We start from the raw sequence: 26,789 nt of genomic DNA on the forward strand, positions 1-26,789 counted from the left end.
GATCCTGACAAGGTTAAGGCTGTGGTGGATTGGCCAATCCCAGATTCCCGTAAGGCCCTGCAGAGGTTTTTGGGATTCGCCAATTTTTACCGGCGTTTTATTCGCAACTTCAGCCAACTAGCCGCTCCTCTGACCGCCTTAACCTCCACCGCAACGGCGTTCAGGTGGTCTAATACAGCTGAGGCTGCATTTTCCAATCTGAAGAGCCGCTTTGTTTCGGCTCCCATTCTTGTCGCCCCTGATCCTTCACGTCAGTTTGTGGTGGAGGTTGATGCTTCAGAGGTGGGGGTAGGGGCAGTTCTTTCCCAGCGCGCCGCCACGGACGATAAGATGCATCCTTGCGCGTTTTTTTCTCATCGCTTATCCGCCGCCGAACGGAATTACGACATTGGTAACAGGGAGCTGCTGGCGGTCAAATTAGCTTTGGAAGAATGGCGTCACTGGTTGGAGGGGTCGGGGGTACCTTTCATCGTCTGGACCGATCATAAGAATTTAGAATACATCAGATCCGCTAAAAGACTAAACTCTAGGCAGGCTCGGTGGGCTCTGTTTTTCGGTCGTTTCGATTTTTCTCTATCATATCGTCCCGGGTCTAAGAACATCAAGCCCGATGCTTTATCTCGTATTTTTGATCGTTCCGAGCGCCCGTCCACTCCCGAGTGTATTTTACCTGAGAGACTCATTGTCTCTTCACTCACATGGGAGGTCGAGTCGAAGGTCCACACGGCCTTAGAAGGGGTAACGCCTCCGCCCGGGTGCCCACCGAGTCGATTATTTGTACCTAAGAGGTTACGTCCAGACGTTATCCGATGGGGCCATGATTCCAATCTGGCTTGTCATCCAGGGGTTAGTCGTACCATGTTTTTGGTTAAGCAACGATTCTGGTGGCCCTGCATGGCTCGCGATGTTCGCAATTTTGTTTTGGCTTGCTCTGTCTGCGCTCGTGGTAAGATTTCTAATCGTTCCCCAGATGGGCTTCTTCAACCGCTGTCTGTCCCTTCAAGACCCTGGTCCCACATAGCGCTAGATTTCGTAACAGGCCTCCCTCCTTCACAGGGCAATACGGTGATTTTGACCGTAGTGGACCGGTTCTCGAAGGCGGCACATTTCATCCCCTTGCCCAAATTACCCTCTGCCAAGGAGACAGCGGTTACTGTCATTAATCACGTCTTTCGTATTCATGGCCTCCCGGTAGACGTGGTTTCTGACAGGGGATCCCAGTTTACCTCCAGATTCTGGAAGGAGTTTTGCAGATTACTGGGAGCGACTGTTAGTTTGTCATCTGGGTTTCATCCCCAGAGTAACGGGCAAGCTGAGAGAGCCAACCAGGATTTGGGGAGAACGTTGCGATGTCGGGTAGCTCAGAATCCTTCATCCTGGAGTCAGCAGCTTCCTTGGGTGGAGTACGCGCACAACTCGTTACCAGTGTCGGCTACGGGCCTGTCGCCTTTCCAGTGTAGTCTAGGTTACCAGCCACCTATCTTTCCTAGTCTGGAATCCGAAGTCGCGGTCCCCTCCGCTCACGCCTTCGTCCAGAGGTGTCGTCACACGTGGAGAAGAGCCCGAGAGACTCTTATTCAGGTGGGAGCGCGCACCAAGGCCCAGGCCGATCGCCACCGGCTGAAGCCTCCCGTATACGTCGTCGGACAAAAAGTGTGGCTTTCTTCCAGGAACATTCCGCTCCGCTCCGTATGTAATAAGTTGGCACCTAAATTCATTGGCCCGTTTACTGTCACCAAGATTCTTAGTCCGGTGACAGTCCGCCTCAAATTCCCCCCAGCGTACCGTAGAATTCACCCCGTATTCCACGTATCTAAAATCAAACCTGTTTTTCATGCTAACATTAATCCGCCGGTTCCGGTTCCCCCCCCGCCGCGTCTCGTAGATGGGGAACCCGTTTATTCGGTTCGTCGTATTTTGGACGCTAGGCGAAGGGGACGCGGATTCCAGTACTTGGTGGACTGGGAGGGTTACGGTCCGGAGGAGAGGAGTTGGGTTCCTGCCAGGGACATCCTGGATCACTCTCTTATTGATGATTACTATCAACAGGTAGGCTCTCCTGGGAGCGCCAGGAGGCGCTCATAGGAGAGGGGGTACTGTCACGGTTCATGGATTCACTTACTCACCCTCGTGTGTTGTTGTGTGTGTGTGTGTGTGTGTGTGTGTGTGTGTGTGTGTGTTGGGTGTGAGTGAATGATTGTGTGGGCGTCACCCATTATGGTCTGATTGCGATCTGTTGCCAGCCGTGTCTTGTTAGTGGTTGTTATATATTGTGCATGTCTTTATGTGTCTTTGTCAGTTCGTTGCAGGCTGTTCCCGGTGTCGTGTTCTCTGTGTGTTTCTTCCTGGTTTTTGGATTCTGGACTTTCGTCGTGTGCCCTGTTTTCTGGGTTGGATTATCCTTGTTCTCTGATACCCGCTGTAGCCCTGCGCCACCCAGTGCCTCGCCACTCTGCACGCCACAGCCTCTGCCTCGACTGACCCTTGGAGTGAAGTTATTGTACAGCATTTTCCTGTCAATAAATATTGTTATTCTTGCACTTGGATCCTCTGTCTGTGTTCATTCCCTGACAGGTAGTCAATGAGTGCCGTCACAAAATTAATAGCCATGGCTCCTGACTATACATTGAGGTCTTAAGAAGCGAAACGTGCAAGAAACATTATTAGAGACATTATTTACAATATTTTTACCTCTAATCCACAGCCTTGGCAAACAGTCGTGACACATTCATGGCAGTCTGGAGCAAACTCACACGTGAGCTGATGCTGTGTTTGTTTAAAACAGAGAGGGAAGACGCGCATTTTGTATTGTTTATTAAAATCGTACATCCTTGTGCTTATCCTGGATGCCGCAACCTATATATATAGGAAGATTGACATTTTACAGGTTCCCAACGTTTGAACTCCCGCGAATACGTCATTATGTGACAGGAAACTCGCGCTTCAGACAGTCGTGAATGCGCTCAGGACTGTTTGCCGAGGCTGTGGATTACAGGTAATAATGCTGTAAATAATGTTCAGTTTCTTGTATAGACCGATCATTTCGCTTCTTAAGACCTCAGTGTATCGTCAGGAGCCACGGGTTTTAATTTTGTTTTGTCTGCATATGTTTTTTTGAATTTCAAAGTGACGGCACCTATTGACTTCCATTATATGAATCACCAAGGACCACGGTTTCAGCTAAAAATCTTATTTACTGTTCTACTGAAGAGAAAAAAGTCACCTACATCTTAGATGGCCTGAGAGTGAGTAAATTAACAGCAAATTTTCATTTTTGGGTGAACTAGTCTTTTAACCCCGGGTTATCATCATTCTAAACCCTGCTTTTAACTCAAGGTATGAATAAAATGCCTAAATTAATCCTAAATTAATTCAGAAAATTCAGACTAAACCGCTCAATTCATATGGATTAGTTTTACGATCTCTTTATTAACTTTTTGAAGCAACAAATTGGTTGTTGCGTGGACTGTCAATGGAGGGACAGAATAAAAATATCATCATTTGTGTTTCGAAGATGAACGAAAGTCTTACGGTTTTGGAAAGACATGAGGGTGAGTAAATGATGACAGAAATTTCATTTTTGGTTGAACTAACCTTTTAATGAAAACATTTTTTTAAAAAAATCTCTATGGGAAAAATACTTCTGGAACCAAGGCCGCTGAAAACGTTAGTATGTTGTTAAGCTAAAAGTGTGATGCTATAATAAACACAAAAATGTAGCACCCTCAAATATCGGGTTTTTTAATACAGTTATATTTTTAAAACAGTTATACCTCATTTTACCTCTGTAGGTCGCTTGCTAGTTTTTGGAACAAAGCACATGTTTAAGGTACATTCTCCCTTTTATTTTTGTTCAAATATGTTTTTTTTTTCTTTGTCTGTGAAAAGACTGACAGTGGTCACTCTTCTCCTCGGCGAGTGACGAGGCCCAGGTCGCATCTGCCCGTCCCCAGCAGCAGAGGGTCTCCGCAGGTGAACACCACCAGCAGCAGCAGCAGCAGCAACCCTAGCAGAGCCTCCACGAGCAGCAGAGCAAGGCAGCTTCCGCCCCACAGCAACACAAACAACTTCCCACAAGGCCAGATCTGGTTCCTGGACCCCAACTGTAATGAAAACTACAGTAACCATGGATAGACACCTCCCACTGCCCTCCCTTTGCCCTCAGTCTGTTATTGCCCACTATTTTGTGAAGTTAGGTTACTGGCAGCATTTTAGTATTTGTACATGTTGTCCATACTTGTTACAATATATTACATTGTGTACTTTGGGACCATAGTTTTAATATATTCAACTGTTTAAGTAAAGAACTTTGAGGGAGAAAAAAGTAAGATAAACTAACATGAGAAAGACTGCTTGAACACTTTACAGTTTGCCTTTTAGGTCAAATGTTTTGGATCAAAGTAAGAGCTGGTAGTCTTTTTGCTCTTTAGTATTTTCAATCAATCGTGTTTTATGTTTAAATAAGTGAAAGGTGAGTTTTTAAAACTGTTGAAATCAGGGTTTTACCAAATATGTGTAAATAATAACTGGGAACTTAAATGTTGTATAGATTAGTGTGTGTGTGTGTGCGTGCGTGCGTGCGTGTGTGATATAGCGCTTGTACTGTACATTGGAGGACTTTTGAAGGGAATATGAGAACTGTATATATTGTTTGTAATATTAAATTTTGGTTCATATTTTTTCACTCGTTTCCAAACAAACTGAATGTGGCAATAAGTACCGCCATTGTGAACACAGGATTTTTTTTTCTTTGTTAAGCCATAATTAGTATTTTCAATTACTCTCATGCGTGCTCAGTGACTGGCTTGAACTTTGACCCCTACTTGTGTGAAACCCACCTTTGAAATTGGAAGGGTGCGCATTAACTTTCATTTGTCTTCTGTATTGAACATTTAGGATAAACAAGTATTCTTTTAGAGTCAGTATTGTTCATATGTACAGAAGAGATTATAGTCGACCTCTGATGTTTAACTGTATTATAGTTGTCGGATGAGGTTCAGAGAAATTCTCCTGTTTCCTCCAAGCACAACAATTAAAAATGCACTATCCTAGACAGCTCTTGTGTTTTCTTTCTACACACAGCTAATGCTAACATTGTGTATGTTTGAAAACAAATCATTCAGCTGGAATCATTTGCAGATTGTTTTGTCACTGTAAACTATGCAAAAACCTGGTGACGCCTCTGCGCACACGCAGTACTCTAATCAAGCAATGGCAAAAGAAGAAGAGTTCGACCAATCATAGCGCTTGGTTCATTCCCCTAATACCAAGCGGGGATGACTGACAAATGCGTAAGGCCTATCTTTAAAAGGAGACTGCAACACAAAATCCCACTTGATCCCCCTTTCACTCCCACCGTCTGACTGATTTCTTAAGCGAGGACAGTACAGTAGTACAGGTACTTCTAACTTCTAACTTTGTGCACAAAAACAAAACAAAAATAATGACTTTATTCAACAATTTCTTCTCTTCCCTGTCAGTCTCTTATACTGTTCAAGTTGTAATAACATTAGAGGAATGTTAAAATAACGTTAGAGGAACGTTAAAATATTATTATTTTTTTTAAAAAATTTTAAATGTTAGAATAACATTCTACAAACCAAAAACTAATGTTCTGTTTCCATTAAGAAAACTTTCCTGGCTAACCAAAAACAAACCTTAAAAAAGAACGTTCTGGGAACCAAAAACTAACATTCTGGGAATGTTCTGGGAACCAAAAATTGTTAGCTGGGCCCCAACAAGCATAGAACGTTCCCCCAACTTTAGTATTTGGTTCTTTTTAGGTTTTTTTTTTTTGCAGCCATAAAATAATGTTCCCAGTTATTGGAGCAAAGTGGTTATGGAACGTTCTGGGAATGTTAGAGTAACGTTAGGGGCATGTTAGAAAAACGTTATAGCAACGTTAGAATAAGGGTAGGGGAACGTTAAAATAACGTCAGAGGAACATTAGAATAACATTAGAGGAACAGTAAAATAATGTTATAATAATGGTAGGGGAATGTTAGAATACCATTAGAATAACGGTAGGGGAACGTTAAAATAACGTCAGAGGAACATTAGAATAACGTTAGAGGAACAGTAAAATAATTTTATAATAACATTAGGAGAACGTTAAAATAATGTTATAGGAACATTAGAATAACAATACAGGTATGTTATAATAACGTTCTACAAACCAAAATCTAACGTTCTACTTCCGTTGAGAAAACTTTCCTGGGTAACCAAAAACAAACCTTGAAAAAGAACGTTCTGGGAACGTTCTTTTTAGGTTTTATTTTTTGCAGCTATAAAATAATGTTCCTGTATATTGGAGCAAAGAGGTTAGGGAACATTCTGGGTACGTTAGAGTAACGTTAGGGGCATGTTAGAATAACCTTAGAAGAACAGTAAAATAATGTTATAATAACGGTAGGGGAATGTTAGAATAACGTTAGAATAATGTTATAGAAACGTTAAAATATCATTAGAATAATGATACAGGAACGTTATAATTGCGTTAGGGGAACAGTAAAATAATTGTATAATAACGTTAGGAGAACGTTAGAATAATGTTATCGGAACATTAGAATAACATTACAGGAACGTTAGAACATTATAATAATGTTACATGAACGTTAAAATAATGTTATAATAACATTAGGGGAAAACGTTATAGCAACGTTAGAATAACGGTAGGGGAACATTAAAATAAAGTCAGAGGAACATTAGAATAACGTTAGAATAATGTTACAGGAACGTTAAAATAATGTTATAATTACGTTAGGGGAACATTGAAATAACGTTATAATAACATTAGGGGAATGTTAGAATAACGTTCTACAAACCAAAAACTAACGTTCTATTTCCATTGAGAAAAATTTCCTGGCTAACCAAAAACAAACCTTAAACAGGAACATTCTTTTTAGGTTTTATTTTTTGCAGCCATAAAATAACGTTCCCAGAACGCTGCAGGGAGGTTATTTTTAAATAACCTAAAAAATAACTTATATAGAACATTCCCTAATGGTTAATTTTAGGTTATTATTTTGCAACCATAAAATAACGTTCCCAGAATGTTGCAGGGTGGTTAATTTTAAATAACCTCAAAATAACTTGTATAGAACGTTTATTATAACATTGATTATAGGCCTCCATACATCCATTTTCCATAGCACTTATATGGGTCGCGGGTGTGCTGGATGATTAAAAATCAGATTGACAAATGTGATTATTGCGAAAATTGATTACTGACGTACAGCAGGGTAATGATACTGGAGCAAAGAGGTTAGGGAACGTTAGAGTAATGTTAGGGGCCTGTTAGAATAACGTCATAATAATGTTAGGGGGATGTTAGACTAACGTTAGGAGAACATTAGAATAATGTTATAGGAACGTTAAAATAATGTTAGAATAACGTTACACAAACGCTAAAATAATGTTATAATAACATTAGGGGAATGTTAGAATAACGTTCTTCAAACCAAAAACTAACGTTCTATTTCCGTTAAGAAAACTTTCCTGGCTAACCAAAAACTAACGTTCTGGGAACCAAAAATTGTTAGTTGGGCCCAGGAAACACAGAACGTTCCCCTAACTTTAGTAGTTAGTTCCTGTTTGAGTCTTTTTTTGATAACCAAATAATACTCCGGGAACATTCTTTTTAGGCTTTATTTTTTGCAGCGATAAAATAATGTTCCCAGAACGTTGCAGGGAGGTTATTTTTAAATAACCTAAAAAATAACTTATACAGAACGTTCCCTAATGGTTATTATTAGGTTATTTTGCAAACATAAAATAATGTTCTCAGAACGTTGCAGAGTGGTTATTTTTAAATAACCTAAAAACAACTTATACTGAATGTTTATTATAACATTGATTATAGGCCTCCATTCATCCATTTTCCATACCGCTTATAGTATACTATACTGTAATACTCAAAAAAAAATCCAAGTTTGGCAGGTCTGCATTTATAATCAGCTAAGTATTTGTGTCCTCTCTCCTGATGCTTCCCACTGTAACACAAGATAAGAGGCATGAGGTCATTCTGGTGTCAGAAAAACAAGAGAAACGTAGTCTTGAAAAATATATTTATTTCACAGAAAAGTCCTTTATATACACCGCCCGGCCAAAAAAAAAAAAAAAAAAAAGAGCCTCTGTTTGGATTTTAATAGGCAAATACTAAAGAGTCTATGACTGGATCATTATTGCAGTGATTATCATGTTTCTAGCATGTTATATGTTTGGGAACAGTTCAATTAACCCTAATTGATGAAGTGTGCAGCTTTTTGCTCCTCTTGATGGAAATAACATCACAACATTTATTTCAATCAAGAGGTGCATCAATTTTCGGTCAAGATCTTGTATTGACAATGCCGAGTCGAGCACTCTGTAAAGTCTACTCCAGCACATCCCAAAGACTTTCAATGAATTTAAGGTCTGGACTCAGAAGTGCCAATTTATGTGTGAAAATGATTCTTCATGCTCCCTCCCAACCATTCTTTCACAGTTTGAGCCTGATGAATCTTGACATTGTCATCCTGGAATATGGCCATGATACATCTTCCTACATGGTTGTTTAAGCACTCCATCAATTAGGGTTAGAAGAAGTGTTGCCAAACATATAACATGCTAGAAACATAATAATCACTGCAATAATGATCCAGTCATAGACTCTTAAGGATTTGCCTATTTAAATCCAAACTCACTTTTTTGGGGGGCCGGGCTGTGTATATTTACAAGTTAAAATAATCAATGTTTTTGTTTGTGCCTTTCCTAGTTCCAAGACATGCCTAAAGAAATGAGAAAATAGAGTAATTGTTTTGCCATTTACATGATTCATATGATCCCATTTTGCTGCACATTTAAGGGATGGTCTCAGGATAATTTAATAAATTAAGCGTTCAGAGAGAAATATGAAAAGAATACAATTGATATGATAAAAAAAACAAAACAGAGATGAATCACAAAAGTTGCATTATACAAATTTTTTTTTACAGTGTTCAATTATTCCTGGCCTCACAATGTCTCATTGTGAGTGGATATTGAGTACCTCCTGTGACATTAAGGAAAAATACATATCTTTTTCATAACAAATGTCAGATGTGTTCTGAAGATAGGTCATCCAATATAATGTACCATTTGGAGACCTTTAGAAAGCATGATGATGGGGAAGCGTCCGTATGAAGTCCAGTTTGAGACGCTCAGAGACGAGTGTCTTGGATATTGTCCTCTGCCTCCTCCTGTAGTGTCTGCGTAACAGAGCTTAGTTTGGATTGAGGGGTGCGCATGCTAGAATTCCGACGAGGGAAGAGTTTGAGGCGCTCGGCTGGACTTATGGCCTGCTTTAGATGACTGGTTTCATTCAGCAGCTTCTGAATGGAATCGTAGGTCTTCACCTGACCCTTGTCCATCATCTGCAACAGAGATCGAGGACAAACTTTTAAAAATCTATTTTCTGCTAAAACTAGTTTTTAAACAGTATGTTTACCAAGGCTGCATTTATTTGATCAAAAATACAGTAAAAACAGTAATATTGTGATATATTATTACAATTTAAAAGTATTATAATATATTTTTAAATGTAATATATTCCTGAGATGGCAAAGCCATCAGACTTTAGTCACATGATCCTTAAGAAATCATTCTAATATGCTAATTTGCTGCTCAAGAAACATTTCTTCTGTTATTATCAATGTTGAAAACATGCTGCTTAATATTTTTATAGAAAACTGTAATAGATGTTTATCAGAATTCTTTGATGAATAGAAAGTTCAAAAGAACAGCATTTATTGAAATATTAAGTCTTTTGTAACATTATAAATGTTTTACTGCGTTTTTATCAGTTTAATACATCTTTGCTGAATAAAAGTATTAATTTCTTTAAAAAAAAAAATTCTTACTGACCACAAACTTGTGAACGGTAGTGTATGTTTGCGTTTTTTTGAATGCCACAGATAAATTGTCCCTACTGCCTGACAGAAATTACTATAAATGTAAGAAGCACTCATTTTTTAATCATTTTTTTTTGTTGCTAGTGACACAAAAGATGCTTATAGCTTCTTTAGTTATGGGACCTTTTTGTCACCAGTAAAAATAACAGTAAAAATGTGAATAATAATTGTCAAAAAAAAAAAAAAAAGAAAAGAAAATATGACATTTAATTTGGTTTGAAAGAGGTAGTGCAAGAGCTTTACCAAGAAAGACTGGCACTCGAGCAGCGGTTCCACTTTGTGCTCGGACAGTAATATAGTGCATGTGGAAAAAGACTGTCGCAATGTCTTCTTTAACACCTTTATTGTTCTGAAAACAAAGACAAAGCACAGCTACCATTATTTACCATGACATGGACACATTGTACTTTGGACTTAGCCAGTGGTGTTATCTGTGCAACAGTGTTGTTGGGACTCACATTGGATCAAGATGGGCACTAGGCTCGTCCAGGAGGAGGATCCGCGCTCTGCTGAGGATGGAGCGAGCCAGACATATGAGCTGTTTGTGGCCGTTACTCAGTACATAACCTCCGTATTCCAGCTGGAAGTCCAGTTTGTCTGGAAACTGCTCAATCAGTGTCTTGAGTCCGACCTTTGCACACAAACACAGAAATAACTGCTCACTCAAGCCTTCCAGCAAATCATCTATGCTTTTTACAAGAAGGGAACAGGGCACACTTACAGTTCATTAAGGAATACTCTGTTAATCTTAAAGGGTTAGTTCATCCAAAAATGAAAATTCTGTCATTTATTACTCACCCTCATGTCGTTCCACACCCGTAAGACCTTCATTCATCTTTGAAACACAAATTAAGATATTTTTGATAAAATCCGATGGCTCAGTGAGGCCTTCATTGCCAGCAAAATAATTACTCTCAGATGACCAGAAAGCTACTAAAGACGTATTTAAAACAGTTCATGTGACTACAGCGGTTCAACCTTAATGTTATGAAGTGACAAGAATACTTTTTGTGCGCCAAAAAAACAAAATAACGACTTTATTCAACAATATCTAGTGATGGGCGATTTCAAAACACTGCTTCATGAAGCTTCGAAGCTTTACGAATCTTTTGTTTCGAATCAGTGGTTCGGAGCGTGTATCAAACTGCCAAAGTCACGCCCCCCAGTGGTGAACCATTGAAATGTCGAAACACTTATGACATAACAAAGCCTCGTTTACTGAAATCACGTGACTTTCACGTGTTTTGTAAATCATCCATCACTAGATATTGTTGAATAAAGTCGTTATTTTGTTTTTTTCGGCGCACAAAAAGTATTCTGGTCGCTTCATAACATTAAGATTGAATCACTGTACTCACATGAACTGTTTTAAATATGTCTTTAGTAGATTTCTGTCCTTCTGAAAGTAATTATCTTGCTGTCAATGCAGGCCTCACTGAGCCATCGGATTTTATCAAAAATATCTTAATTTGTGTTGCGAAGATGAACAAAGGTCTTACGGATGTGGAACGACATAAAGGTGAGTAATAAATGACAGAATTCTCATTTTTGGGTGAACTAACCCTTTAAATAACACTCATATTGTATGTTCACTTAGATATTACAACTAGCATTCACCCTATTTTAGATCTAATGTTCTGCCTTCATAAAATGGTCAACTGAATTTTGATGACAAATTAAAAATGACATCGAATTTAAATACTGTTGTCTTTTAAAAAATTTCACCTATATTAAAACTAAATAAAGAAAAAGGTACTGTAACAAGATGAAGTGTGTTATTTCTGGGCCCGACATGACAACATTTGGAGGTTAAGCATGTAATCGCTGGTTCACATAAAAGTCCTGGGCTTTCTCGATGAATAAACCAAATGACCTCATGCTTTGCTTTTGAAAAGGTCACTTATTTTATAAACAATAAATAGGAAACCTCAAACACCCGAAAAATTGGTATGTGTGTAAGATAACAACTAATCAGAGAAGGAAAAATAAGCCCACACACCACCACAGCTTGCAAAACATGCAATAAATATAATTCAACGTTTCAGTCTGACCTTCGTCAAGCATTACATTTTTTTTTTTGTGCCTGACGAAGATCACATGACTGAAATGTTGCACTAAATATAATACATTTATTTTAGTAAAAGAAAAAAATTGTCATTTTTTAATCACTTCTTGGGAAACCTTGATATGTCCTTTTGTAAAATTGTTAGGTAATTAGGTAATTAAATTATATAGCTAGCTAAGAAAGGTAACATTTTTGCATATGGAGTATTGTAATTGTTTTTATTTAGTTAACATTAACTATGAACAATATATTTTTACAGCATCTATTAACCTTTGTTGATGTAAGTTAATAAAAATAAAATTGTTCAATGTTTATTCAGATTAGTTCACTGTGCAGTAACTAATGTTGACAGACTTTTGACATTAATAGTGTATTAGTAACTGTAGAAATTAACATTACCTAAAATTAATAAATGCTGTATAAGTATTGTTTATCGTTAATTCATGTTAACTAATGTAGTTAACCAATGAAACCTTATTGTAAAGTGTTACTTTATCGGGATTTGACTGTATTAAAATCCTATTTGCTGTCTATACTATCTCTGGTGGTCTTCTTTTTTTTTTTTTTTTTTACAAATAATTTTATTTTACAAAACAACGTTACAACGTTGGCTTAACCAATGGTGTGAGTTTGAAGCAGAGCTATCAGTTTGCTCAATGACAGATGGGGTGTTTGGAAGTTGTATGAATTACACCCTTCACCCTTCATGCTCAATGGCAAATAAAGTGTTGCCATAGTAAAGGCTGTAAAGACAATGCTTTTCCAGTGTCTTTGAACTGCTCTAGAAAAAAGGGTCATCAAAGCACTTGACCTCACAGTCATTGATCATTTGCTCTGGACCCCTGCGGCAAAGACACCCACCTCTTCTGTGACCCGCCACAGCTCCTCATCACTATGGCAGCCATAAGGGTCTAGGTTCGTGCGGAATGGTCCCGTAAAGATGAAGACTTTCTGTGTGGTGTAGAAGGAGACATTTACAAAAATATAACTTGAAAAATGATCAAGAGAGAGGATGGAAGCTGTTCCCAGAACCGCTGTTACCTGAGGCACCACGCCAAAGGCTTTCCTCCACTTCTGAAGTGGCATTTTGTTCCAGTTGACCCCGTCAATGGAGATTTCTCCATCTGTGTAAACCAGCTTCAGAAGAGCATTGAACAGAGAACTCTTCCCAGAACCTGTTCGGCCCAAGATGCCCACCTGAAAAAGAGCATATGATCAATCTGAGCAGTGCTGGCAAGAATTGGACTACTTTTACACTGTTGCCATAGGTAGTTTTTGTAGTCCCCCCACCCCCGAACATGATTTTTACCCCCTGGAGTGAGATTTTTACCGGGGGACCCCCCTGGAACACAATTGGGCTAGTTTTGGCCATGATTGGGCAAGTTTTGATTATCAATTGGGTGGGTTTTGTTGTGCAGACCTAAATATTTCTGAAAAATGCTATGGAAATACAAAAGTGCACATTCTGTTATAATGGATGCTTGTGTTTATGCCCTTCCCACATGGATTTCTTACAATATACATCACAAAACTCACAGAAATCAGTGTACAAAAGAATCTGACAAATATAAGGCTAAACACATGAGACTCTTATGCAAAAAGTGAATTTTAGCCTTTAGCTAATCTGCTATATGTTGCTTATCACCGACATTGTTACAAAGGCAAAATGCAGTAACTTTGTCAAAACAGAAATATGATCAAAATCAAGTCCTGTGACTCAACTGTGCTCAGATTTAAAGAAAAAGATACATGAAAACCAATATGAAAATCAAAGAACTTTGAATCCATTTTTCTCAGCTCCAGCGCTGGTGTAATTACCACATTTCGCCTTTGCAGGGCAGTACAATCCAAAATTCTACGAATTGAAAATCTGGGATTCAAAATATAATTTAATATCGTATTTTATATTCAAAGTATAGATTCTGAAAAACATAAAACAGAAATTTTAAGACTAAAAATGTGTAAGAAATATTTCTAATTCTAGATTATTTATAGGCCACTAAACAAATAAGCAAATTTGTGCCACTGAATTTCTGAACTTCTTTACACAAAGCTCAGATGTAATTCTGAGAATATAATTTGTAATGAAAAATTGTAAAAAAAAAAAAAAAAAAAAAAAAAAATTAGACTAAATACAAAAAAATCAAGCATTTCCACTAGTAATCTTTGACTTTTCGTCCCCACTATATAAAATCAAAGCAAAATTCAAGCTATAATGTTTAAAGAGGAGTTTAAACCTGGGAATTGCTTGTACATACCCTCTGTCCACCCTCCACAGCGAAGGAGAGGTTCTTAAGAACAGCGTGACCCCCTTCTGTGTATTTGACTGTTAAATTCCTCACATCAATCTGACCTCGGTTAGGCCAGCTTGAGTCAGCCTGTGCATCGGTATTCTCTATAATCAGATCCGAGCCTTTGCTTTTGTCTGGTTTGGGTGTCTCGGACGGTAGGTCGATGAACTTAAACACCCGGTCAACAGAACGCATCTGGAGGAAGAAGGATTAGAAGAGCTATGATGTAATCAGGTCCACTGAGGTCCAAGCTGCATGTGGTTTGTTTAGCCTTTAAATGATGCTTAGCCTCTGTGTTTGCGTGTGCTTGGGAAGGCAGCATGAGTACGCAAACAGTTACACCATGTGGCAAAAATAAAGCACCACTACTGTATATATGTGTATCAGTATTATTGTAACTATTCTCCTGATAGGGCCATAGTGAGGGAAAACAAAACGTCCTGCACCTTGATAAACCCAGTCAATGTTGCTTAAACTCACTCAGGCAATATTTTCAACAGCATTACAGAACAGGACAATTTCTGCACTCTAGAACAATGGAAAAACATGCTGTTTTCAGGGAGGAAAAACTAAAAGGCACGTACCATTCCATCTACCGCAATGCTGGTGGCAACACACCACTGGAAGGTGCCTAGAATGAGCATTGCCAGGCATATGACGATACCAATCTCACCCGGTTTATCCTCTGTGGAATAACGCACATGCATTAACGTGCACCAACAAGCAAGTATAAACATCAAGTACAAGGGTGCTCACAATGACCTCACTTCTACACTTCAAAGGCATTTTCCAAGCACTGTTCGCAATTATCTCTTTATACAACCAATTGTCTGTAAAACCTACTAAATCAAGCGTTCATTGGCTTTTTGGACCCACCGAGAACCATCAAATAAACAGTGGCATCCGCTGACTCAACATGCTCTACTGCTTGCTTGGGTCACTCTCACATATCTTGCCTAGATACAGATGGAAGAGGGCTCTTACGGTTGGTTCCTACCGCAATCCAGGCGGCCAACGTGAAAAAGAACACGAAGATGATGTCGGCGCGGAAGAGAAACCATCGTAGGGTCGACAGATAGAGGAACCAGGTGGCAGTGTGGGTGTTGAGGGTCTTGTGGAACAGGTTCTCAAAGTAACCTTGCCGCTCAAAGGCCCTGATTGTCCACAAACCCTTGAGCGAGATGATGAGGTGGGAGAAAATGGGGCTCCGAGCTGTGATGAGAGAAGAATAAAACATGTCAACAATGGACAATGCCCAGCCTAAAAAATTTGCTGTTTGAATTTAAACTGGATCATTATTGCAGTGATTATTATGTTTTTTTGGCATGTTATATGTTTGGCAACAGTTCTTCTAATCCTAATTGATGGAGTGTGTAGCTTTTTATTTCTTAAACAACATGTAGGTACACATCATGGCCATATTCCAGGATGACAATGTCAAGATTCATCAGCCTCAAATTGTGAAAGAATGGTTGGGAGGGAGCATGGAGAATCATTTTCACATATGAATTGGCACCTCTGAGTCCAGACCTTAAATTCATTGAAAGTCTTTGGTATGTGCTGGAGTAGACTTTATAGAGTGCTCGACTCTTGCATTGTCAGTACAAGATCTTGACCAAAAAATGCTGCACCTCTTGATGGAAATAACATCACAACATTTATTTCCATCAAGAGGTGCATCAATTTTTGGTCAAGATCTTGTATTGGCAATATTTTTTGGCCGGGTAGTGTATATTCATTTAATTCCAAGTCCTCTGAAGCAATACAATGTGTTGCTCAGTGCACAGCAAGTCATTTGGTGGAAATCTTGTTCTCCACTGTAACGCTCAAATCAAACCTAATTTTTGCCATATTGGAGATTGACTGCACCGATCTCTTTTGAGCGTCCAGAATATTCTTCACTTTTTCACCTTTTGTGCTCAACAGAAGAATGAGTTAATAGGGATTTGTATGAAATACACTACAGTAAAAGTATGATTTTTAAATATACATTTATTCAGCAAGGTCACATTAAATTGACCAAAAGTCCCATTTGTCAAGATTCCCATGTCTCTGTTTCATGGACTCTTACTTTGATTTTCTGTTGTCTTGCTGTGCCTGTGTTCTCTTCCTGTGGTTTAGTTCCTGTTTCCTTGCTTCTATTGCCATCTTGTTAGCTTCCATAGATACCCTTGTTTGTTACTATGTTGATTAATCACCTGTCCTTCATTTAGCCTCTTGTTACCTTTTAAACCCTCAGTCATTGTCCGTTCATTTTTTTGTGTTAACGTTTCGGGCTGGGGTTTCTCGTTACTGTTTCTTGTGTTTATTAAATGTGATTTCATCGTTCATCTGCGTCAAGCCTCTTGAATCTTGATTAACAAGTCAAGCCAGTACGTGACACCAGTAAAGACATTTATAATGTTACAAAAGAGTTCTGTTTCAAATAGATGCAGTTCTTGTGAATTTAATATTCATCAAATGAACCTTACATAAAAGAAGTATCATGGTTCCCACAAAAATATGAAGCAGCACAACTGTTCTCAACATTGATAATAAGATGTTTCTTGAGCTCCTAATCAGCATATTAATGATTTTTGAAGGATCAAAAAATTATATTTTAAAATATATTAAATAGTATTAAAATAAAAACAGTTTTAAATTTTAATTTTATTTCACAATGTTACTGTTTTTACTGTATTTTAAATTTTTTCCAAAAAATAAAACAAAAAAACAAACAAACGCAGCCTTGGTGAACATAAGAGACTTCTTTTAAAAACATTACAAAAATCTTATTGACCGCAAATTCCTGAACTGAATTTAATTGAATTGACCACAGAAATTCATGCATTCCGGGAAATTATGTTTTTCCACCCCTTCCACCTTGTTTTCTTTGTTTCTAGTTAAAAATTTCAGTGCAATATGTTTGTACTGATATGTATGTTTCCAGTTAAGTCCATTACAATCCACATGAATTTCAATTAATTTTGATACTACTTTCATTTAAAATTTTGAATTGCAATTCTGCATCCTGTTTGCTACCTCAATTCAAATTCAATGTAAATCCAGGAATAGAACTAAAATTTAAAGCGCATCCTTAATTCAATTCTAAATGCTTAACGGTTTAGAACGGATCAGAATTTTCTATCTTTTGGGTCAACTACTCCTTCAACTGTCAATCTCAAGTACTTATTGAATTTCAACATCATTTATGCCATACATTTCTAATAACAGAAGGCGTCAGGAACAGGAAGGAAGAAATAAAAGTCCTGCCCTCTGTCCTTTGGCCTCCAGGCGACCTCATAAACAAAATGAACTAATCCACAAGTTCAGCTACCCATGATATCACTAAATCATCACATTTTTCTCATTCATCACTGCTTTCCTTGCAGCATTCCTTTCTCTTTCTATAGGCAAGACAATGCCTTAGTTTCTCTTGTCTGAAAAACAATAGAGTTGCGCAGTTTTCTGGGATCCCCGCCATAAAGCTTGTTGCTCATCGCTTGTGGATGATGAGTGAATGATATCAGGATAGCAGCAGAGGAAATCCCTGGTCGGGTTTTGCCAGCCCAGTATTACAAAGTACGGAAAGCCCTAGTTGCTTTCTCTGTGGCCCTGGACAGACTGACAGTGGGAAGAGTCTCGACAACTGAGTTACAGAGAAACCAACAGAAATGGTCTGCCTTATTCAGAGAGGCAATAGACCATAGATAATTGGTTGAGAGACCAAGCTCTGACCTCCCGCCCATGCCACTTCCTCTGAGATATCCTCTCCCTTTCTGGTTGACTCATCCATCCTCTGCTCCTCCCCTGTTTTCGGACCTAGCACTGACCTCCCATCAGGGCTCTGTCAAACTGGCCTTCTTGTCCCTGGCAACAAGCCACACGCCAGCATGCAGAGTGCGTCAGGAATCCCTTTGCCAACTGCAAAGACGTATCTAACAACTGCATGCAAAGAATGCACACACTATCTGGCCTTACCTTCTGTCTCCAGCTGTTTAAGCTGTTGACCAGTACGGAGAAAGTACTTCCTCAACACAATGAAAATAATGGCCAGGGGAGTAGCCGCAAGGAATATGTACGGCCGCACGATGGACACCACAAGAATACATCCAACCACCACCAGAGTCAACTGTTGGAAGAAAAGCAAAAATGCAAAGACTCTATGTTCTGTATTTTTTTTTTTAAAGAAATTAATACTTTTATTCAGCAAGGATGCACTAAATTGATCAAAAGTGAAAGTAAGGACATTTATAATGTTACAAATGATTTCTATTTCAAATAAATGCTGTTCTTTTGAACTTTCTTTTCATCAAAGAATTCTGAAAAAAAAAAATGGTTTTCATAAAAATATTAAGCAGCACAACTATTTTCAACATTGATAGTAATAAATGTTTGATAAATGAGCACCAATTCAGCATATTAGAAACATGTGACACTGAAGACTGGAGAAATGATGCTGAAAATTCAGCTTTGCCATCACAGGAATAAACTTTTAAAAATATATTAGAATAGAAAAATGTAATAACATTCCACAACACCACTGTTTTTACTGTGTTTTTGATCAAATATGCAGCCTTGGTGAAATCTTTTTTTATATTTGAAAAAATGTAAAGGGTTAGTTCACCCAAAAATGAAAATGCCAATAATTACTCACCCTCATGTCGTTCCACACCCGTAATACCTTCGTTCATCTTCGGAACACAAACTAAGATATTTTTGATAAAATCTGATGGCTCAGTGAGGCCTGCATTGCCAGCAAGACAATTAAAAATGCCCAGAAAGCTACTAAAGACGTATTTAAAACAGTTCATGTGACTACAGTGGTTCAACCTTAATGTTATGAAGTGACAAGAATACTTTTTGTGCACCATAAAAACAAAATAACGACATTATTCAACAATATCTAGTGATGGGCGATTTCAAAACACTGCTTCATGAAGCTTTGAAACTTTACGAATCTTTTGTTTCGAATCAGTGGTTCGGACCGTGTATCAAACTGCCAAAGTCATGTGATTTCAGTAAACGAGGCTTCGTTATGTCATAAGTATTTCAAAATTTCAGTGGTTCACCACTGGGGGGCATGACTTTGGCAGTTTGATACGCGCTCCAAACCACTGATTCGAAACAAAAGATTCGTTAAGCTTCGAAGCTTCATGAAGCAGTGTTTTGAAATCGCCCATCACTAGATATTGTTGAATAAAGTTGTTATTTTGTTTTTTTGTTGCACAAAAAGTATTCTCGTCACTTCATAACATTAAGGTTAAACCACTGTAGTCACATGGACTGTTTCAAATATGTCTTTAGTAGCTTTCTGGGCATTTGAAAGTGTTAATTTTCTTGCTGTCAATGGAGGCCTTACTGAGCCATTGGATTTTATCAAAGATATCTTAATTTGTGTTCTGAAGATCAGCGAAGGTCTTACGGGTGTGGAACAACATTAGGGTGAGTAATTAATTACAGAATTTTCATTTTTGGGTGAACTAACCCTTTGAACACATCACATTTGTCTAAACAGAACTGTCAAACCTCTTCCATACTGCAGGACAGTGTGGGCAATATTGTCCCAAAAAGCATAAATGTGTTAGAAATTCCTATAGAGCCTATAGGAAAACATTCTAGTCCATTTGACAAATTATTTTAGAGCATGTTATTGTTTGGCTAAATAGTACTGATAGAGTGTGAATTCGTCAGAGTTGAAACCAGTGTTGGCAAGGCTGCGGTTTTCCTGCGGAATTGGGCTACTTTTACACTGTTGCCGTGGGGTAGTTTTTGTAGTCTGCGGGTTGATGCGACCTCCACTCCGGTTAACCATCACTACCACAGGCGGGTTTTGTTGTGCAGACCTGCCAACCCTGGTTGAAACTGAACTCTGCAGAATGGTAGATCTCCAAAAGCAAGACTGAGCAACACTGCACTAAACAGAAACCCATCTACCCATCAATTCAATGCTTTTGACTAAAATATTCACAAACCTGGACAAAGTCAAACATGAGGAGAGGAAGCATGTCATCTATTGTGGCCATGTCTTTGGTGAACCTATTCATGATTCGGCCTGCAAAAAATGATATTAGGACACAAACGGTAAAGTATTAGGTCAGAAACTGGACCTGTGGAAATAAGATTTTTTCAGCCTTACATAACACTGACCTGTCTTCATGGTATTGAGCACAGACATGGGTGCACTGAGAACAGCACGCAGCATCTTCTGGTGCAGTTTCTTGGAGATTGTGATCATAGTGTGCACAAATGGAAGACCCCGGAAAAATCCCATTGCGAGGAGGCTCTCTGATGTGGCCACATAGATGTAGAGAATGTAATAGCTGCTAGTGGGGGTCACAATGACTGCATAGTTTTGTCCAGGTGAAGAAATGTTGGAGTGCTTTGTCATGTTTGGGTCAAATCGCTGATGCTCTTCTCTCCAAAGTTCACTGCAGCAAAAAAGTTAAAACACAGTATTTTGTGGATTGATTAAAATTAAATTCTGAAGAATGCTTGACAACTAAAGATGTTTTGTTAACTAGTAAATGAGGAAAGGAAAAACACTTACTCAGTTATCAGAAAGATCCCTGCTACAGATCCTGCAACCTAAAACACATAAGAAATAATTATGATTAGTAAATCTAGATGTATACTTCTGTTCTAAAGTTTTTTTGGTAAGATTTTTTTATGTTTTTTAAAGACATCTCTTATGCAGTACACATACAGTAGACAATACATAGAGATAAACATAGAAAATATTCAGATTACCTCAGCTGCAGCAACAATGAGGATGAAGATCAGTACATAAAGAAGACTTTTATTATTTGACACATATCTGACATATGTGTTCCACTTTGTCGTTTCAAATGCCTCCTCTATTTCATCAATTTCATCAACTAAACATGCCTGCAAAGAGAAGCAAATCAGATCATGTTAAAGTCTAGTATGTAAATTAATATGTTGCAGTAAGTGCAGGAATTTTCCACACCTCAATGTTCTCCTCTTCTAGGACCCCGGGGATGTCATACGTGCTGTCCGACAGGCGGCGAGTGTAGATGTCCAGCTCAGAAGCCAGTTCGCTCTGAGGCACGACGGACAGCCGTCTACGGAAAGAGGACTGAAGGTGGTCACGACGGCCCTGGCCTTGTGCATTGGTCATGAAGGCTAACACTGACTGCCTTCTCTGACCAGCCATATGCACCCCGTGGTTATGATACACGTCGCTTCCCATGAAGGATTCGTCTACTAGCTCGTTCTCGGGTACCAGGGAAAACTTCCGCTCAGGTAATGTCCTCCGGACCTCTTCCTCTGGTACCTGAATGAAAGATGCCTTACGAGCTGCTCCAAGAGGGTTGACGATCACTGAAGCTTTTCTCTCATCTATGTACTTGGGCATGGGCGGGGCCACCTGGCGATAAGAAGAGCGTTCAGGTCGCATGCCTGCGCTCTCATCCACCGAGACGCGGTGGAGAGTCTCTGTGAGGATAGAGCAGCGGCGCTCTGCGCTGATATTGTCATAGGCCTCCAAACCCAGAAGCAAAGAGCTAAAATCAGGACGCTCTGATTGAAGCTCTGAAAATGTGCCGTAGAAAAAACTTTCACCATTGTGGAGCAGTATGATCTTATCTGCCCGCTTCAAATGCTCAATCTTATTTGTTACCAAGATGCGTGTCTTGGAGGCCATCAGCTTACACAGACATCTGGGTAAAGACATAAAAATGAGACTATACATCAATATTACTCGCAATTAAGCTATAATTAACAGTATAGTATGTGCTGTCATCTCTTTTCCATTGGTAAGATGTCATAAATCATTTTCTATAAAAGTAATCTTAGAATTAATGAAAGTCAAAATGCTACATGATATAATTATTTCATTATTCAAGAAATGAATAAGTTCATTATTTAGTCGAGTGAATCCATGCAGAATTCTGAAGAGCATAATTCTTACCATGCCAAAAAAGAATGTGATATACATACTTGTCAAATATTTCTTTTTCTGTTGCAATATCCAGGTGAGTAAATGGTGCGTCAAGCAGGTAAACATCAGCATCTCTGTAAACAGCCCTGTGCAGATAAAAATTAAGTTTAACTACTGAGAATTTGATAATTTAAATACAAATCAAGTTTATTAAGAATAGTTTATTTTAAGGAATATTTTAATTCGTTAAATTCACACTATAATAAGACTATAAAACAATACATACATACATACATACAAAAAAAAAAAAAAGTCACACAAGCCCAGGGACACAGGGACGCTTTCATACAAACAAACAATAAAAAGTTGTCAAACTCTCATTTTATGGCTACATGATTGTATTCAATTGTAAGATTTAATATTGAGTTTATGGCCATGTAAATCTAAGAGAGATGCAAGCACAAACTTCCTGATGTGATGTAACAATGTGTTGTGGCAGTTATTAAAATGCCATACTTACATGAATTACATTCTTCCCTAAAGTTTTGTGGGAAAGAGCAGCCATGAGGCAGGTGAGGACTAAACTACAGGTGCTGGTGTACATCTGAGGAGTTGAGAGATGTCTAAGTGTAGGTGGGGAAATGTGTGACATACCTCGCCAGAGCTACACGTGCCTTCTGACCCCCACTCAAGTTTAAACCCCCCTCTGCCATAGGTGTCTTATCCTTCTCAGGAAGAGCAGCCAGATCCTAACAATAAAACAGACAATGTCATCACACAGAGCAAGAGAAAGTAAGACATTGTGAGAAATTTAGGGAAAACACCACATGCAATTTTATATGACTCTGAAGTACACATACACACACAGGACAACACACTCACAGCAGAAATAGTTGTTAAACTGTGTATATTTGGTGCTTAAAAACATTTGTAACAAAAATGAATGGGAAAACTCAAAACCTAAACCAGTCTAAGATGGTTTCAGGTATTCTTCAGTTAGTTTTGTCAGTTCCCAAAACTCCTCTAATACCAGCAGCTGCAATGTTAGGCTGGTTTAAGGTTGTTGTTTAGACCACATGCAACTTGAGATGAATGATTCTCATGTAGAAGGCTCTTACCTTGTCATCAACTCTGTTTGTCCATTTTAGGAGCATTAAAAATAATAATTAAATTAAGTGATGCAGTGAGAAAGACTACACAACACTACACAAACAAATCAGTGGTGAGCACTAGAGCACTGATGTCTTAAAGATGGAAATGCTGAGGTTTACTGCTCAGACACAACATGAATGAGGACTGAAATCCTAATATATCAATGCTACAAAAGTAAATGCATGGATAACACAAGCCCACTAAACTTGGGCGTTTCCACTTTACATTTTAAAGACTCAACAAATCCATTTATTAGATCCTGCTATTCTTGCCGTTTGCATTGAGAGCTTGTTTCGAGTGCGTGACTCAAAAGATTAAGTATGCTGCGAAAGTCTAAGTGTCTGCATCTTGATCTGTCAGCATACACTGAATAGACTCATTATGTACAATAAAAATAACTTATTGCTAGTTAGCACACAAAAGACTAACGTCTCACACTCTGTTGTTATGGCCTTGCCAACCATTGTGATGACAATAGCCACCTCACACTGCTCTTAAAGATCTACTGTTGTTAGAGTCTGAATGTTTCGCAACAAACAGTCATAAATTACGCTTGTAATAACCATTTACTGTAAAACATGCTTTGTTTAAGAGGAAACATGTTAACTTTTCTCCCTATGGGAAACATGGGGACTGACAGACTGTAAACATCACAGGTTCACCATTCAGAAACACACTACGCCATTTAACTGTGATTGAACATCTGTAAACCATTCAAGAATATATATATATATATATATATATATTTATATATATACACACACTGATCATGCATAACATTATGACCACCATCTAATACAAAACAAAACAGCCCTGACCCGTCAAGGCATGGACTCCACTAGACCCCTGAAGGTGTGCTGTGGTATCTGGCGCCAAGATGTTAGCAGCAGAAGTTTCGAGGTGGAGCCTCCATGGATCTGACTTGTTTGTTCAGCACATCCCACAGATGCTCGATTGGATTGAGATCTGGGGAATGTGGAGGCCAAGTCAACACCTCAAACTCGTTGTTGTGCTCCTCAAACCATTCCTGAACCAATTTTGCTTTGTGGCAGGGCGCATTATCCTGCTGAAAGAGGCCACAGCCACCAGAGAATACCGTTTGCACAAAAGGGTGTACATGGTCTGCAACAAAGCATAGGTAGATGGTACGTGTCAAAGTAACATCCACATGGATGGCAGAACCCAAGGTTTCCCAGCAGAACATTGCCCAAAGCATCACACTGCCTCCGCCGACTTGCCTTCTTCCCATAGTGCATCCTGGTGGCATGTGTTCCCCAGGTAAGCGACGCACCCGGCCATCCATGTGACCTTCTTCCATTGCTCCGCGGTCCAGTTCTGATGCTCACGTGCCCACTGTTGGCGCTTTCAGCAGTGGACAGGGGTCAGCATGGGCACCCTGACTGGTCTGCAGCTATGCAGCCCCATATACAACAAACTGTGATGCACTGTGTATTCTGACACCTTTCTATCAGAACCAACATTAACTTCTTGAGCAATTTGAGCTACAGTAGCTCATCTGTTGGATCGGACCACATGGGCCAGCCTTCGCTCCCCACGTGTATCAATGAGCCTTGGCCGCCCATTACCCTGTCGCCGGTTCACCACTGTTCCTTCATCGGACCACTTTTGATAGATACTGACCACTGCAGACCGGGAACACCCCACAAGAGCTGCAGTTTTGGAGATGCCCTGACCCAGTTGTCTAGCCATCACAATTTGGCCCTTGTTAAACTCGCTCAAATCCTTACGCTTGCCCATTTTTCCTACTTCTAACACATCAACTTTGAGGACAAAATGTTCACTTGTTGCCTAATATATCCCACCCACTAACAGGTGCTGAGATGAAGAGATAATCAGTGTTATTCACTTCACCTGTCAGTAGTCATAATGTGTATGTGTGTATATATATATATATATATTTACCAATTCGGTGGAAAAATGTTTCAGTATATTCTCTGAAAACAAGTATAAATATCACGTGAAGCAAATTTATCTTTGTGAAGATAAATTAGGTTTGTTTTAAGATTTTAATTTACTTATTTATTTTTGCAATGTAAGAAAAAGCTTCACAATATGATTATCACTAGACGAATATCATCCACTAGCATGGATAAATCTCACACTGGAGCCTAATGCTTGGACATGAATGTATTCTCATCAGATCTCCCTTCTGACCGTTCTTTCATGTAAGACTCGGTTAAACAAGGGCCCTGTCACTCAACACTTTGGCTGCTGATAGTTGCAGACGATTGGCTGCTTTGGTATCAAAAGATTGAGAGTGAAGGGAGAAAACCATGAGCAGGGTAATATGACACAGTTCTACATCTAACAAAGGTTCTCAGTTCCATTGCCAGGTGAACATTCCATGTAGAGAGAGTGAGAGAGAGGGGAAAGACAGAAACAGAAGCAAAGCAGGAACTTGAGACAGGACAAAGAGGAGGACTTGTTAGGTTGAGCAAAGAGATGAGTGACGTCAGGCAATATACTGTAGACAGAGGGATTGAAATATAAATGAGAGGAATTGGAGATGGGAGTAAGACTAAGGAAATGACAGACACAAAGAGTGGACTGAAGGGCATCAATGTGTCAGTACCTCCTCGAGCTGGCATGCTTTGACCACACTCTTGTAACGATACTCATCATAGGTCAGGCCAAAAAGGATGTTGTCTCGGATGGTTCCAGGCATGATCCAGGCTGTTTGGGAGGAGTAGGAGATTCGGCCGCTGTGACGGATCTTCCCAGAGGAGGGAACCAGCTCCCCGAGGATGGTCATCAACAATGAGCTCTATAAATATAGGCATTATGTCTGAACAATGACAATCTTACCGTTTCCTTTTAGCAAATGTTTGGTTTCTCTTAAACAGCTAGCTTTACTCATCCTTTTGTATTTTAGAAGGTTTCACACTGTTAATTGTTATAATTGTGAATTATTTGTTAGAATTGCTTAGTCTCTTGTCCTACATTAATTTTTGAAAATTAGCGCTTATACTTTTGCTTCGAATAAATAAATAAAATAAGCCAGTACCTTTTCCATATTATTTTATCACAATTTTATGGAATTCATTATTTCATGGACAGATTACAGCAGAATAAAAATGTCAACCACTCCTACCTTCCCAGATCCCATAGAACCGGTAACAGCCAACATCTCTCCTTTCTTCAGGTTCAAGCTGATGTCTTTCAGTACAGGAGTCACATAAAGGTTGGTGAAGAAGAGGCCTGCATCTCCATTGTGATGGCCATTAGCTTTGTTCTCCTGTTTTATCCTTTCTAGAAGTTCACCAGGACCCTGAAGAAACACAGATAGAGGGTATTTACACATACACAATAAATGCATTCAAACATTGATTGGTTCTTCCTTTTGTTCTGTTCTCTCTGAGTGGTGAAAAGCAAAAGCAAAGTCATTTGTTTTAATTTGGAATATCACCTAATGTGGTTCAAGTAATTTAAAGTTAATCGTTGACCTCAGT

The 26,789-nt window shown here is 39.0% G+C and overlaps 2 protein-coding genes across 3 annotated transcripts in view; one reads left to right on the forward strand and one right to left on the reverse strand.

Annotated features, from left to right (window-relative positions):
• Nucleotides 1-5,051, forward strand: part of cttnbp2 (cortactin binding protein 2) — a 50,925-nt gene extending 45,874 nt beyond the window's left edge. Inside the window, exon 24 of one of the 2 annotated variants that reach the window (XR_007926183.1) lies at nucleotides 2,300-2,540. Coding sequence is in view for 1 of the 2 variants with exons in the window: in XM_051870254.1 (XP_051726214.1) it covers nucleotides 3,889-4,134 (246 nt within the window). In the remaining variant the exon portion in view is untranslated. Of the gene's footprint in view, nucleotides 1-2,299; nucleotides 2,541-3,888 lie in introns of those variants that run through there. The other variant, XM_051870254.1, reaches the window with a different exon arrangement.
• A 2,558-nt stretch (nucleotides 5,052-7,609) lies between these two features.
• The window catches only part of cftr (CF transmembrane conductance regulator), a 29,279-nt gene continuing 10,099 nt past the window's right edge, over nucleotides 7,610-26,789 (reverse strand). Inside the window, exons 10-27 of the mRNA XM_051871138.1 lie at nucleotides 26,432-26,608; nucleotides 25,913-26,104; nucleotides 22,822-22,916; nucleotides 22,227-22,313; nucleotides 21,235-21,946; nucleotides 21,015-21,152; nucleotides 20,815-20,852; nucleotides 20,415-20,695; nucleotides 20,240-20,319; nucleotides 18,246-18,396; nucleotides 15,270-15,497; nucleotides 14,870-14,970; nucleotides 14,253-14,480; nucleotides 13,036-13,191; nucleotides 12,856-12,945; nucleotides 10,388-10,560; nucleotides 10,173-10,278; nucleotides 7,610-9,392 (exon numbers count right to left, since the gene is read on the reverse strand). Coding sequence (XP_051727098.1) covers nucleotides 9,180-9,392; nucleotides 10,173-10,278; nucleotides 10,388-10,560; nucleotides 12,856-12,945; nucleotides 13,036-13,191; nucleotides 14,253-14,480; nucleotides 14,870-14,970; nucleotides 15,270-15,497; nucleotides 18,246-18,396; nucleotides 20,240-20,319; nucleotides 20,415-20,695; nucleotides 20,815-20,852; nucleotides 21,015-21,152; nucleotides 21,235-21,946; nucleotides 22,227-22,313; nucleotides 22,822-22,916; nucleotides 25,913-26,104; nucleotides 26,432-26,608 — 3,246 coding nt within the window. The 3' untranslated portion in view covers nucleotides 7,610-9,179. The remainder of the gene's footprint in view (nucleotides 9,393-10,172; nucleotides 10,279-10,387; nucleotides 10,561-12,855; nucleotides 12,946-13,035; nucleotides 13,192-14,252; nucleotides 14,481-14,869; nucleotides 14,971-15,269; nucleotides 15,498-18,245; nucleotides 18,397-20,239; nucleotides 20,320-20,414; nucleotides 20,696-20,814; nucleotides 20,853-21,014; nucleotides 21,153-21,234; nucleotides 21,947-22,226; nucleotides 22,314-22,821; nucleotides 22,917-25,912; nucleotides 26,105-26,431; nucleotides 26,609-26,789) is intronic.

Source organism: Ctenopharyngodon idella, chromosome 18, assembly GCF_019924925.1.
Source record: "Ctenopharyngodon idella isolate HZGC_01 chromosome 18, HZGC01, whole genome shotgun sequence".
NCBI lineage: Eukaryota > Metazoa > Chordata > Actinopteri > Cypriniformes > Xenocyprididae > Ctenopharyngodon > Ctenopharyngodon idella.